The following is a 16,003-nucleotide window of genomic DNA, read 5'->3' on the forward strand; positions in this document are numbered from 1 at the left end:
GGCGGCTGTCTACTAACTCATTTAGTGCCATGTCTGTCATTTTGCATCTAGTTATATCTATGTACAGTACATGTGATATCTACCATGTCTACCATATCTACCATAACATGCGGGCGTAGTTTGTAGGCTATCGGCTACAACATGTATTATTGGAGCTACCTAGCATCGCGTTTGCTCGGCGTCACAACTTTCTTGCCTCCTCCCTACTCCTGCTCTGCTCTGTCGTCTCGGTGAGTCCGTCTCCCTCAGACTTTTCGACCAATATAGTAACGCATAGTAACGCATGCCTTTCCGTCCTCAGTAACGGTAACGGCGTTGCCAAGATGAGAAAAGTAATTAATTAGATTACCCACTACTGAAAAAAATAACGCCGTTATATTGTAACGCCGTTATTAACAACACTGCTGGTGAACCATTTCTGTGTAGACTTGGCCATATGTTTAGGGTCATTGTCTTGCTGAAAGACCCAGTGACGACCCATCTTCAGGTTTCTGGCAGAGGGCAACAGATTTTGATTTAAAATATCCTGGTATTTCAAAGCATTAATGATGCCATGCACCCTAACAAGGTTCCCAGGGCCTTTCGAAGCGAAACAGCCCCACAGCATCTCTGACCCACCCCCATACTTCACAGTGGGTATGAGGTGCTGTCTACACGCCAACAAGCTGTTTGGGAGGCATGCACGGAGAAAACCCTTCCTCACTCACAATCATATACGCAAACGTCTGGAGTTCTCCAAGCGGTATTGGGGCTTCAACTGGGACCGTGTGCTTTGGGTCAAATGAGACCAAGATTGAGCTTTTTGGCAACAAACACTAAGTGGGTCTGGCGTGCCACGAATGATGCGCATGCTGAAAAGCACCTCTTACACACTGTGAAGTATGGGGGTGGGTCAGTGATGCTATGGGCCTTTTTCGCTTCCAAAGGCCCTGGGAACTAGGCATGTGCCGGTTACCGGTTTCACGGTTTACCGTGGTGTGAAAACATCGCGGTTTCAAAACCACTAAAATTTTCCGTCAGACCGTAGTACAGTATTCGCTGTTTTTCATGTGTCAAAAATGCAGCCAGAAGTGGCTTGGCGCGGCAGCGCTCACCCCCTCCAGTTTGTTGCTGTGTGCGATAGTGACGCTATCGGCTAGACAGCCAGTGAACCCAAAACCAAATACTCCAAACATAAGGCGTACTTTTCTTCAATTTATTGGGCTCTCAAATCGTGGTAAGTGGAATATACAAAATGAATACATTTAAAACGTTGTACAATTGTATTTTTCCATGTGTGAGTAGCTTCAACAGATTAGCTTCATGAAAAAGTTCGCCAAAAACATAATTCAATATACAAACTAACTAAAAGCTTACAAAGACGAATGTTAGACTAGGTTTAGCTGGGAGAGCAACTTCGGCGAGTGTTACAGCCGCAGAGTGAGAAAACAAGCTTGATTCGCTTGAATGAAGGGGAAAAGGGGATAGCATCAAAGATCGCTAATTGCGAAAGATGCTCTTGCCCTAAGCACAAATCCACGTTCGCTGGATCAAGGAGAGGTCTCGCTCCCAGTCTTTTTGTTTTGTTTTGATGAAACCTTTCCACAACAATATTTACACTTTAAACTAACTTATTAACTTATGAATTCTTTGTTTTTTTTAACACATAGGCATGACATCATGTAGACTAGAGCTGACACAGTGGCTGAAAATGGCGAAACTTCACTTGAGCTTTTCCACCCTCAAAAAAAAAAAAAAAAAAAAAAAAAAAAAAAAAAAAAAAAAAAAAAAGGCAAGTCATGCAGTAGAATTTTAAAAAAAAATTATTCAGAAGTGTTATTAATTTTTTATAGAAATTATTTTGTTCTTGCTCTAATCTTGAGCAACTTGAGCTGTGGCTGTGGGTATAGTCTACAAGTTATATTTATTTTAATTTTCTTTAAAATATTTGTTTTTTTTATTGATAATTCATTTCAACAATATATTCATGTTCCAATTTGCAACTATGTCCTGAATTTTTTTTTTTTAATCCTGTTCAATGGAAAAATATATTTTTTTAACCCATACATCTCAAAATAACACATTTTGGAGCTATAATTGCAATACCGTGAAACCGCGGTATTTTTGTCCACGGTTATCGTACCGTCAAAATCTCATACCGGCACATGCCTACTGGGAACCTTGTTAGGGTGCATGGCATCATGAATCCTTTGAAATACCAGGACATTTTAAATCAAAATCTGTTGCCCTCTGCCCGAAAGCTGAAGATGGGTCGTCACTGGGTCTTTCAGCAAGACAATGACCCTAAACATATGGCCAAATCTACACAGAAATGGTTCACCAGACAAAAAAATCAAGCTCCTCCCATGGCCATCTCAGTCCCCAGACCTTGTTTTGTTGGCAAAAGGGGGTTGTACAAAGTATTAACACCAGGGGTGCTAATAATTGTGACACACATTTGATGTCAAATAATTCTTTATGTGGGATTTTTCCCCCACTGAATAAATGCACTTCTATTAATAGCTGGATTTTTTTTTTTCCATTAAAGTCCCATATTATTTGAATTTAAAAAAAATATTAGAAGCTAAAAAACATCTTAACCAGGGGTGCCAATAATTATGGAGGGCACTGTATTACCTTACCTATTAACCCAAATAAATCAACAAATATGCAGCACAGGAATATAAGCCGCAGGATTCAAAATGAGGGGGAAAAAGTAGCGGCTTATAGTCCGAAAATTACGGTCCAATGCACAAGACGAACAAAGAAATCTTCCATGAAACTATTCAGATAATCAGAAGTAAAATTGTCAAAAGCAGTAAGCCGTAAGTAAATTTGTTGTGTTTTCTTGTGTGATCGTTTAAATCTTCCTTCCGGATGACACAAATTGATCAGGGAAAAGGCTTCTCTCCAGTGTGTGCAAGCGAGTGTCTTGTTAAGTGATGTTTTAGGAGATATCTTTTATGGCAAACTGAGCAGGAAAAAGGTTTTTCTCCAGTGTGTGCGATTGTGTGTTTGGTTAAACTTCCCTTCTCAGTGAACCTTTTACCACAATATGTGCAGACAAAAGGCTTCTCTCCAGTGTGTGTAAGCGAGTGTTTTGTTAAGTAAAACTTGCGAGAAAATCTTTTATCGCATAGTGTGCAGGAGAAAGGCCTTTCCCCAGTGTGCGTTATAGTGTGATACTTTAGTAAATCTTTCCGAGAGAATCTTTTATGGCAAACTGAGCAGGGAAAAGGCTTTTCTCCAGTGTGTGTTAATGTGTGTTTCTTTAAATTTCCCTTAGCAGTGAAACATTTACCACAATATGTGCAGACAAAAGGTTTCTCTCCAGTGTGTGTCATTGTGTGTTTGTTTAAACCTCCCTTATCAGCGAACCGTTTACCACAGTTTGTGCAGATAAAAGGCTGCTCTCCAGAGTGTGTTCTTATGTGTTGGTTTAATCCTTTCTTCTGGGTAAATCTTTTACCACAAGATGTGCAGACAAAAGGCTTTTCTCCAGTATGCGCGCTTGTGTGTTCGTTCAAATATGCCTTGTCAGTGAATCTTTTACCACAAAATGTGCAACCAAACGGCTTCTCCCCGGTGTGTTTAAGCATGTGTCTTTTTAAGTGCCATTTCCCAGAAAATGTTTTATTACAAAAGCAGCAGGTAAAAGGTCCCCCAAACACTTTTGTGTCTTTTTTCAATGATGGCTTGTTTAAGAATTTTGAAGCATTTCGGTCCAAGTCATTAACCTCCTCATCAGTGTGAAAGTCAGAAGAGTGTGACGTTACATCGTCGCTGTCCGACAGCGGAGCTAACTGGCTGACGGGTGTCGATCGTCTTTCTCCTTTTGTTGTCAGGTGCTGAAATGGGCTGTCACGCGACAGTTTCGCTGCTCCGCTCTCTTCGCTTGGACCTTTATCTTCTTCACTCTTCACACAAACAGTTATTGGAAACTTGGTGATTTCATCTTCCTGTTCTTCTTCTTTAATGTTGGGGGTCTCTGGCTCAGCCTCCTGTTTGATGTACGGCATCTCCGACTCTTCCTCTTTAATGTGGAGGTGATCATGCTTCTCAGGGTGAAGCTCTTTTATAGTGACGTCTGCGGGACATTGGATATAAAAAAGTATATATATTAAAAAAAATAAAAATAAAAATAAAAAATCACATGATTTGCTAAAGTTGAGGTTAGCTCAGTCTCCCGCCATCATTTTAATGTTGTATATTTTTCACAGACACTAAGGCCTAGTTCAAACTGGCAGTTAGACATGTGCCGGTTACCGGTTTCACGGATTACCGTGGTATGAAAACGTCGCAGTTTCAAAACCACTAAAATTTTCCGTCAGACCGTAGTACGGTATTCGCCATTTTTCATGTGTCAAAAATGCAGCCACAAGTGGCGTGGCGCGGCAGCGCTGACCCCCTCCCGTTTGTTTCTGTGTGTGAAAGTGACTGTCGGCTAAACAGCCAGCAAACCCTAAACAAATTAGTGTTGCACCGATACCATTTTTTGGCCACGATACCGATACCTGGCTGTGCAGTATCGGCCGATACCAATACCATACCACCCCGTTTATATATATATATGTATATATATATATTCCCCCCCCCCCCAAAGAGCTACATAATTGGATGTGAAATCATTGCTATCAAGGCTTTGTCAGGCTGTTGCTTACCTTTGCAAAATAGGAAAAAGTACACTAAACCCTAGTAGACAATAGTTGAATAAACCTTTGGCTCTCAAAGGCCAAAATAGTGCTAAATTTGTGAAATTAATAAAACATGTATAATACTAGCCCAACAGTAAGAAAGTAAAAATAAATTCATAATAATTAACTCTGAATGAACTGAACAAACTTTTTTAAACCTCTCAAAGTCCAAACAGTGCAACTTTCATGAAATTATTTTCACATTCTGCTGCTGGTTAGATTGTGTTTTGTTGCTGGGCGTGGGGGCGTGGCACTTGAATCCAATGCAGGCTCATCAACGCAGCATTTAAGCACGGGTGATCTCAGAGAAGACTGCCGAGATATTTGCCTTGCTGATCGCTATTTGACATCTGGCACAATAATCTCGCTACATTTATTTGTTATGCCCCTGCATTGGGTTTTTCTGTTAGTGTGCTGCTCTCGTTTGTAACCGCTGCCTATCGTCTTAGTTTGTCCGTCGACCTGCTGTCACGGACTCCTTTTGTTATTTCTACTATCCTGCGATCGCGTGCTATTTTTTGTTTGCAATCATTAAACCCTTTTATGTATCCCCGATTGTTGTCTGCATCGAGGTTCAACCTCGTATAATTGACCACAGCATCCCGTCTCTCCTTTTTTTCGGGAGGTGGGAGTCCCTTATTTCTATTTCTGAAAGGTGGCAACAATACTTTGGAAACACTTCCCAAATTACTGCGGCATTTCTTTCAGTAAAAGACAATAAAAGTAAAGTAGACGAAATGAACTGACCAGAGATTGTTGCTCCGGTCCAGCGGCCTTCTTCCTCTGGATAGCAGTCCTGCTCTTGCAGGCTCAAACTCGTTGTGTTCGTTCACGTTTCGTCTTCAAATGTTTTATCAAGTTCGAGGTATTGAAACTGGCCGATTTAACTCCACATCTCCAAACTTTCAGGCCTCAAATCTTGCATGCAGCCATTGATTTTAATCGACGGGATTTCTATTTGGAAATATTTCCCGACCGCCCGCCGCCATATTTCCTGGTTTGTTTTTCGTCCATATGAAAAAGCCCCCTTTTGATTGGTCAGGAGTGGCTATTGGCCCGCTCTCATTGGTCTAGAGCAGGCTAATAGCGATAGCTGCTTGGTGTTCACGTGTCATCACACAACACAGAGACAGAGTGTAGTGAGCACCAGGAGGAGAAAAAGGCTGTGGTCAAATGTTATAATAATGGACCGGTAAATGGTATCGGCGCCGTCTTTGTTGGTACTCGCCGATACCATTTCGGGCCGGATCGGCGCCCCCTGCCGATACTAGTATCGGTATCGGTGCATCTTTAAAACAAATACTCCAAACATAAGGCGTTCTTTTCTTCGATTTATTGAGCTCTCAAATCGTGGTAAGTGGAATATACAAAATGAATACATTTAAAACGTTGTACAACTGTATTTTTCCATGTGTGAGTAGCTAAACAGATTAGCACTATGAAAAAGTTCGCCAAAAACAAAATAAACATTTTCCTTTGAAATTCGATATACAAACTAACTAAAAGCTTATAAAAGACGAATGTTAGCCTAGGCTTAGCTGGGAGAGCAACTTCGCCGAGTGTTACAGCCGCAGAGTGATAAAACAAGCTTGATTCGCTTGAATGAAGGGGGGAAAAAAGGCATAGCATCAAAGATCGTTAATTGAGGAAAGATGATCTTGCCCTAAGCACAAATCCACGTTCGCTGGATCAAGGAGAGGTCTCACTCCCAATGATTTTTTAAAAAATTTTTTAGATGAAACCTTTCCACAACAATATTTACGTTTTAACTAACTTATACATTTTTAACTAACTTATTAACTTTTGAATTCTTTGTTCTTTCTAACACAAAGGCATGACATCACGTAGACTAGGTTGACACAGTGGCTGAAAATGGTGAAACTTCACTCGAGCTTTTCAATCCTCAAAAAAATATTATGCAGTATAAATTTCTTAAAATTTTATTCAGAAGAGTTTTTACTTTTTTTATAGAATTAATTTTGTTCTTGCTCTAAACTTGAGCAACTTGAGCTGTGGGTACAGTCTACGTCAGGGGTCAGCAACCCTGGTCCTCGAGTGCCACTATCCAGCTTGTTTTCCATCTCTCCCTCCTTTGACACACCTGAATCAAATGATCAGCTCATCAGCAAGCTCTGCAGGAGCCTGATAACGATCATGATTATTTGATCCAGGTGTGTTAAAGGAGGGAGGCATGGAAAACAAGCTGGATAATGGCACTCGAGGACCAGGGTTGCTGACCCCTGGTCTACGTTATATTTTAATTTTATTTAAAATATTTGTTTTTTTTATTGATAATTTATTTATTTTAACAATACATTCATATTCCAATTTGCAACTATGTTCTGAAAAAAAAAAAAAAAATCCTGTTCAATGGAAAAAAGTTGTTTTTTTAACCTATACATCTCAAAAGAACACATTTTGGAGCTATAATTGCAATACCGTGATACCGTGAAAACCGTCAAAATCTCATACCGGCACATGCCTACTGGCAGTCAAAATCTGATTTTTTTGTACCAAAGCACAGAAATCTGATTTTCGTGAGACAGACTGAAACCACATAAGGGAGGTAGTTTAATATCCGATATGAACAAGATATTTCTCATTCTGAACTGTCAGATGGGTTTGATCGTCCGTCACGTCACGATGCGCGACGGAAAACTCAATGCGGCAGAGAACGCCTAACAAAGTGCAGAGCGGTTAAAAAGAATGGAGCACGCTGAGGAAAACAAGTATATACAGTGGGGCAAATAAGTATTAAGTCAACCACTAATTGTGCAAGTTCTCCCACTTGAAAATATTAGAGAGGCCTGTACTTGTCAACATGGGTAAACCTCAACCATGAGAGACAATCTGGAGAAAAAAAACAACAGAAAATTACATTGTTTGATTTTTAAAGTATTTATTTGCAAATCATGGTGGAAAATAAGTATTTGGTCAATACCAAAAGTTCATCTCAATACTTTGTTATGTACCCTTTGTTGGCAATAACAGAGGCTAAACGTTTTCTGTAACTCTTCACAAGCTTTTCACACAATGCTGCTGGTATTTTGGCCCATTATTTTGGCTGGCGTGATGCGAAAAATAAACGTATTAATCCGCAAAATCAGCTGAATCCTTAGTTTTTCTCACACAACAGTACGGCTGTATAGTGAAGAGGACTCCTTCTACCGTACACGTCACGGCGCCCTCTTTCTCAACTCGAGAATGTTGCCGTAAGTCACTCATTTTCATGGCGCGGGATTCAAAAAAATAAATAAATATAGCGATCGCTTCCACACAAATCCAAGTGGTCCATATCATTCAGGAGCATAAAATATCGAGTGTATTATGAAATAAATAAAGATACACGATAATATCGGTTACCGATACTTATCGGCCGATAATGGCAATTATGACGTCACACAGATAATACAGATAAAAAATTTTTAAAAATCAACCAATAATGCAATCCGATAATTATATACTTGATTTAGCCTCCAAATGTGCGCAACCGAAGCAGTTTTCTCCACTTCTACACAGCCGCCTGCTGCTCAACCCCTCTCCTCTCTGAAGCCCCTGTGGGAGGAGGGGTTGAGGAGTACGGCGTCATACAGGAGGCGGTGTTACACATCGGTGTTGAGGCGCTCTCACTAGCGTGCGTTGATTTTCCCGTGTGTGAAATGAAATAAACGACGCTCTCGCCATCTACAAAACATGCACTGCAGAAGTTCCACGAGGCGTAAAGAAAGCGTCCTCATTGAACACCACTAACCCAGCAGCCACTTAAAACTGCATCACAAAGATTTTTGGAACTAATACAAGGCTGCTGCTAGCACGAATGCTAAAGCTATTGTAAACACAAACTATGAAGGAAGCTACGGGGCTTGTGACGATACAGAGACGCTGCGGTCCTCCCGGAGTCGGGTTGTCTGGGAATGCAGCCCAAAGCGGGTGGTAAACTCCCATCTATGGCTAAACACCTTACGAGACCGATGGACGACAAGTAGCAGTCTTCCGACGGGGCCCGCCACCACTCTGATTCAAGACAGAGGCCTGGCGCGGGTGCTAATTTGGCGGCCGGACAGACTGAAGGGCACAGACGGAGGGAAATTCCCAAAATGACCCGATAGCCAAACCACTGGATGAAAAAATAATGCAGTTTATACGACCACGATTCTTCGTGAAAGACATGCCGATCACAGTTTTACCACGGACATTTGGACAAGTGATGTCAAGTAAGCATGTTTGTCATGACGGCACAGTGGTTAGTTGATAATTGTAACATGCACCAAACCACACAAAGAAGTCATCCAGTCAGTAATGCATGCAGTACGCTTTAAATTTATGACGTTTTAAACAGATCATTCTACTTAACTCTAGTCAAATAATTTTCCCCATCTTGTTTTGAGCGTTAAACAATAGTTAACAGATGAATGTGCCCGATTATTCCACTTACTTGAACTAAATATTGCCATTTGTTCTCATTAAGCCCAAACATCTAAAAAAAAATGTCATTTTTCACCTAAATCAAGAAAAAAGTGCTTTCAAATAATGTTTTGAACCATACATATTCTTTAATAAAGAACATTTCTGACAAGTGTTTTTTTAGGATTATGTATAATAATTTATTGCTCAAAATAAGGCTGTTAAGCTTATTTTCAGCTAGCTATTTTTCTTCAAGAAATCTGAGTGAAATATACTTGAAGTGCTTGCAGTTAATTTCACTTATTTCCATAAGATTTACACTGAAAACAAGCGAATTTAACTAGTTTTAAGGAGTTGTGTTTTTGCTGTGTAGTAATGTTATACGTTAGAAATGGCTTACTTTTAAAGCCATTTTTGTGCAACTTAGGTATTCACTCTGTAAGTAACTGTTGCCAAAAGTTTACCATTACACAATGTCAGACAATCTGTCTTTATTTAGATGTTGGAATTTACTACTTGTTCACATTTGATGTTGAAAAAAAGAGCAATAATATTTTTGCACAGTAATATTTTCTCTTGTGTATACTTTTAAAATTTTACATAAATCTTTTAATAGAATTATCGGCTTGACATTGTCGGTTATCGGTTGGAACGAGGAGGAAATTGTCGGTTATCGGTATCGGCTGAAAAGGGCATTATCGTGCATTACTAGAAATAAACATGCTTTTTCATGTCACATGCACTTTAAAGAGCATACGACATGAAAAAAAAAGTCTTAAATGGCATTATTATGTGAATTACAATCATATTTTGAGACGATTCGACTATATACAACAATTTAGCAAAGCGCAGACGACGAGAAATTAGTCTTTTAATCTGCTGGTTAGCCACACCTACCATTATAGGGCTTTAGCGTCCCCAACAGGTGGATGACGTCAGCGGTAGACTGGGCTCATCGGTTTTACTATTCAGCCCATTGAGGGGGAATTATTCAGAACGAGGAAAACGCGACGAAGAGCCGCAAAATGTCATTGTTTCAGTCGCTCTACTCCAATATTTTTACAGGATATTCTTTTTATCCAAGTATTTTCCCCAATTGCTAAATAAATAGCATGGTCATGACAAATAACAGTCTTGTGCTAAATGGAATATGAAATAATAAAAATGCATTTATTCAGGACGACATGGCAAAATGACTCCATAATGGTCAAAACTGTCAACTTCACCTTTACTGTCGCACCACCTTGCGGGGTGGCGTGGCTCAGTGGTAGAGTAGTTGCTCCCCAACCCAGAGGTTGTGGGTTCAAGTCTCCACCCTGATGAACTCATTTAAGTGTCCTTGTGCAAGACACTGAACCCCACATTGCTCCTGGTGCTGCGTCACCAGTAGGTGGATGGCAAGATAGTGTAAAGCGCTTTGAGCGCCTTGAAAGGTGGAAAAGCGCTATATAAGTATAACACCATTTACCTCCCGAACGATATTTTATGACACCTAAATCGGACATATGTCATTTCCCTTCCCCGGCTTCGGAGAATGTAAACAAACCAAAAGATGTGACAGCTAGCCGACATGCTATCCCGAACCGAGTGATGTTTCAAAGTCTTCGAAGCGGAAAATCACACTAGCCTGGATTATTTGACATGACGACTGGGTTGTCGATTGTCTTTGCGGATCGGCAAACCGCCCGGCGGAGAGCAATTTACAGTTTGTTCCCCGGAGGAGGGCGGCTGCAGTTGTTGTGGAGCTAACGTGCTGCTAATGTGCATGAGGAGAGCTTTTTACATGCCTATCAATGATCAAACGTAAGTAGTCCTTTATTTAAAGAAAGTTTGTAGTGTTTACTTTGTAATAGCTGTATTAATATTTGATATAATACTAAACAAGATGTTTACTCACTTCCTGGTAAGTCCAATGCTCCCACTGTAGTCGGGCTTGTTTTGGCCAATATCCACGGCGAATGGGAACCTTTTCAAACTCCAAAAAGGCGCATACGCCTCTCCCTCATACAGAATGATTTTTCTGCAGCCATTCAGCTAGCGTGATGCGAAACATAAACGATTAATCCGCAAAATCATCTGAATCCTTCGTCCTCATACACAACAGTACGCTGTATAGTGAAGAGGACGCCTTCTACCGTACACGTCACAGCGCCCTCCTCCTCAATGCAAGACCGAAGCCGGAAGTCACTCATTTTCATGGCGCGGGATTCAAAAAACTAAATAAATAAAGCGATCGCTTCCACACACATCCAAGCGGTCCATATCATTCAGGAGCATAAAATACCGCGTGTATTACTAAATAAACATGCTTTTTCGTGTCACATGCACTTTAAAGCCATTTTTGTGCAACTTAGGTATTTATTCTGTAAGTAATTGTTGCCAAAAGTTTTTCCCTTATACAACGTCAGACTGTCTTTATTTAGATGTTGGAATTTACTACTTGTTCACATTTGATGTTGAAAAAAAGAGCAATAATATTTTTGCACAGTAATATTTTCTCTTGTGTTTACTTTAAAATTTTACATAAATCTTTTAATAGAATTACCGGCTTGACATTATCGGTTGGAACGAGGAGTAAATTATCGGTTATCGGTATCGGCTGAAAAATGCATTATCGTGCATCACTAGAAATAAACATGCTTTTTCCTGTCACGTGCACTTTAAACCACCCTTATTTGTATTAAGTACATTTAAGTATTTTCTCAAGGCATTTTTTAGTAAGTTCTGCCTGTATGCATCTAAACAAAACAAGCTGAAAGCGCACGGTAGTACGTTGGGTGTCAAATTCGCCGCTTTTAGGACATTTTGGCGGAACACCGGTGTTCTGCCAAAATCTCCTACATCGGCGAAACGTCTACATTAGTCGAATTTGACACCCTAAGTACTACCGTGCCCTCTAAACTTGTTTTGTTTAGATACATACAGGAATAACGTACTAAAAAAAATGCCTGCTGAAAACACTTAAATGTAGTTTTATCAAATATGAACCGTTTAAATACGCTACGTGACTAATGTGGTCAATTGCTTCAAAGCTCACACAAAAAAAAAACAATGGTTAAAAGTATGAGAGGGTAATACATGCGAAAAGTATCTTTGAGGCAGTGAAAAGGTTCTAAATAACTAAATCGGTTCTTGTCTCGTGACGTTTCTGGCGCAATGCATTGTGGGTTTTCGTGTATTGCAGAGCAACAACAAGCCCGCGACGTGATCCTTTGCTAGGCATCCGTTCTGCGTGGTAATCGTTGAAAATGGTACACTCGTGTTGTGTGAAAGACTGCCATTCTAGGTCCCATGATATAAAACGAATGCAAAAAGAATGGGATAGTTTTTTTTTTAGCATTCCCGCCTGGAAGAGAAGATATGGAACTCAGATGAGTTCCCAGATGAGTTGACCAAGAGGCTTCGAATGGCTGCAGTGGTGAGAAGAAAGGCCATCACTTTTTATTCATCAACTGAAAACATGTCGGTCTGTACCCTACATTTCCATAAAGGTAAGTAACTGGAAGTGTTAATGTTCTTCGGATGCTGATACTGACTGCATTTAAACGCTTATGGCGTGTGGTTGTGTTGTTTACTTTGGCTAACCACGCTAGTGTCTAAGAGAGGCTAACTGTAGCCCTACTGGCTAACTGTGCATAAGCAACAGGCGTTCACCGTATGGTACTAGTACACAAAAAACAGTTCAAAGGTAATAATGTAAGGGTAGTAATGAAGATGTAACAGGACACAATGGATGATTATAAGTATGGGAGATGTGTTAGAAAAAAATGCGATATTTACCTCCCGGTTAGGCTACTGATATGCTTGACCAAGCACTCTGTGGAGGAGACTACAGATCTACTAAATCACCAGAAGAATATTCTGCTTGTTTGTTATGCCTAATGATCAGTTAAACTTAAAAAAATAAAATAAAAAATAAAAAGTGCCATATGAGGGCAGGTCCCACCAGTTTAGACACACTACAAAGCTTTAAAATCCATTTTAAGTTACTAATGTTAACCTGTTGTATGACCGATACGACTTTTATAATTTCAGGAAAACCAGCATATGAAATAAATGAGGCAGACCCTGACTGGGCACCATCCTTACGCCTGGGACACACATGTGTTCAGCCCACCAACGTGGACCGCTCTTCTAGGCAAAGTAGGCGTGAGAAATTGAGGATGGAGGAAGACGTTGGTGAGCTACAGGAGGAGCCGTCAGCGCCCTTTAGATGCTCCTTCTGACCTTCATGCGCCTACGTTTGGACCTGCCTACACTACACATTGCATACATATTCCATGTTTCCCGTAAGACTGTGTATTGAGTGTTCAGTGGCATGGTGCTCTTTTTACATGCTAACTTGAGACGAGCAATTGTTTGGCCCAACAGAGAAAAACACTATAAAACAATGCCTCACGAGTTTGTTGAGTCCTTCAGGCGCAGAGTTGCAGTGATTATTGAGTTTTTTGAAATTTTTACAGAGAAACCATCAAATCTTAAGGCACGTGCGCAAATGTTTCTAGTTACAAGCATAACTACACCATGAAATACCTGACTGGAATCACACCAAAGGGGGGAATTTGTTTGATGTCAAAAGGTTGGGGTGGTCGCACAAGTGACAAACATATCACCTTGAACAGTGCTTTTTTTAATAACCTTTTGCCCGGGGACATTGTCTTGACTGACAGAGGCTTTGATATTCAAGAACATGTGGGTATGTTATGTGCAGAGATCAAACTCCCTGCGTCCACAAAAGGTCGCTGTCAGTTAGCTGGTAGAGATGTGGAGGAGACTAGGAAGATAGCACATTTGAGGATCCATGTTGAACGGGTAATTGGTCATCTTTGCCAGAAGTATAAGATCCAACAGGAACTATACCTATGAACTTGGTTCTGCCATGTGATGGTGAAGATTGCACATTGTTGGATAAGATTGTTTATGTATGCGGTGCCCTTACAAACCTTTGCCCAACTGTTGTGTAGTTTGTACTGTTATACCATTTACTATGCTAACCGTTTCAGCCTTTCAAACTTAGCTGTTATTGATATTTTGTATTTTGTTGTGACTTGATTGTATTTAATAAAACATATTAAGTCATCTTGAATCCTATTCTTTGTAAGTACAGCATATGTCAATACTGTATTATATATATATATATATATACACACACGCATAATAATGTTTATACAAAGGATGACAGTTAACTACTTTGGCCAGGTACTTTTAATGTTGCCAAATTGTCAGTTAAAACAAATCACAAACTACTAACCACCACTAACTTAAGTGGAGCACAGAGAGCAGAACCAACACGTCTTTATCTGTTTCATGCGGTGTAGACCAACACAGGTTAAATAATAATGGGGCAGATCTCATTATCACACGCAACCAGGTCATCTTTGGTCTCCAGACCACAGCAGAGGCACCATAACTGACGTCATAACTGACAAATACCGATCTCTCGCTTCCTTTTCAAGCTTCTCCACGTAAGGAGTCTTGTCGTTCTTCTGGCTTTTTCCCATTTTGATGTGACATTCGCGTGGCTGCTTACCCGCAAAATTGTCAACAAAACAAACGTGACCGGGGCGGATGTAGTCCAGGTCACTGAGATACACGAAAGATGGCGGCTCAGGTGGTCGTGATGACGTAGGTGACAACAACCGATAAAAACAAAAATAGTGAGTACTCGCCGCTTCTAACCGATGTGCGCATGCGTGTAGATGCATGCGCAAGCGCCCTGAGCGTTTCGCCGCAGGAATGGCCGAACACCTGGTTTCTTCTCATCTTCCACGTCTGTACACTTTAACATGATGTTTGGGATTGCGTTGGCCTTCAGTCAGTAGTGTTTTGTCGCAACTTCAAGACAAGTCATTCAATGAAATGTGATCACTCATGTTTATCGAACGACCCGCCCCTTAAAATAAAATTTACAAATCGGAAGTGACATTCAGCCAAAGCAATCGAAATGCGTTAACGTGTCTTGGCTAGCGAGCAAAGCTAAACAAAACGAAGTTATGTAAGCCTAGAAAGTTTGAACACAAAGCCAAACGACTTCCACTAAGCTTTAAAATCGGACTTTTAGCCCACTGAAATCTTGGGTACTTACGGGATGAGAATGCTTTGAAGAAGCTCATTTGGTGATGAGAAGGGAACACGAAACAACGGCAAGTCCAGGATGGGTAGACACGTTGTGTCAGGTGACCAGGAAGTAGAAACATTTACGCGCTGTGATCAGGTTTTTTTTTTTTCAACTTTATTCACAACAAATACAAATATACAAACATGGGGTGAACAATTTACATACAGTCGGTACATTTAGAAAATAAAATGTTATTAATTAATAAAAGGGTCAGGGTTATTTTCAACACGAGCTGTAGTGTTTGCACAGTCTCTTGGGCCTTGGTTTAAAGAGAATTTTAAATCGTCCAAATATAAAGAAAATATTTCCCCAAAAACATGAAAACTTGGTCTTTGATTTACATTCTTTACAAAGTGAATGGAATTTTGCCAAAATTAAGATTTCTAATATCTTTTATTAGTTTTTCAATGTTAGATAGCCCAAACAAAATATGTCTAAAAACTATTTTCAATGAGGGCTCAACTTTGGCATTAACAACTATAAATTATATGTTGAAGCGTTTGAAACCAAAACTACTTCACATCATTGGACTCCAACAAAATATATAAAGAGAACCATGAATAGAAAGACTTGTGGTTCTTAAAAGATAAATGTTACTGTGCGTTATAATAATTTGATATTAAAATCCCTCTTGATATTTTCTTTTGTATAAAATTTGTAAAATAAGTTTAACTATGAGGTCGCCATTGTTGTTGACGACACAATGCACTCTGGGTCTGGGTCGTCATTGGATTGCGCTGCCAGGGTCCAGAGTATGACTCCAGCGACATAAACATGTCGTCTGTTCGGCCCTTTCAATTTGAACCCG

The 16,003-nt window shown here is 40.1% G+C and overlaps 1 protein-coding gene across 2 annotated transcripts; it reads right to left on the minus strand.

Annotated features, from left to right (window-relative positions):
• Window positions 1–1,775: 1,775 nt before the first annotated feature.
• Window positions 1,776–15,248, minus strand: LOC130916178 (gastrula zinc finger protein XlCGF52.1-like). 2 transcript variants are annotated; one of them, XM_057836693.1, is made up of 2 exons: window positions 15,163–15,248; window positions 1,776–4,066 (listed from the first exon to the last, which is right to left on the minus strand). In XM_057836693.1, exons 1-2 carry the CDS (start codon window positions 15,188–15,190, stop codon window positions 2,871–2,873), a joined length of 1,224 nt encoding a protein of 407 aa, XP_057692676.1. In that variant the 5' UTR covers window positions 15,191–15,248; the 3' UTR covers window positions 1,776–2,870. The 2 variants fall into 2 exon arrangements, with proteins under 2 accessions (XP_057692676.1, XP_057692669.1); XM_057836686.1 differs by having other exon boundaries at window positions 1,776–4,069; window positions 15,163–15,231.
• Window positions 15,249–16,003: the final 755 nt, after the last annotated feature.

The sequence above is a fragment of the Corythoichthys intestinalis genome, chromosome 1 (genome assembly GCF_030265065.1).
Source record: "Corythoichthys intestinalis isolate RoL2023-P3 chromosome 1, ASM3026506v1, whole genome shotgun sequence".
NCBI classification, from domain to species: domain Eukaryota; kingdom Metazoa; phylum Chordata; class Actinopteri; order Syngnathiformes; family Syngnathidae; genus Corythoichthys; species Corythoichthys intestinalis.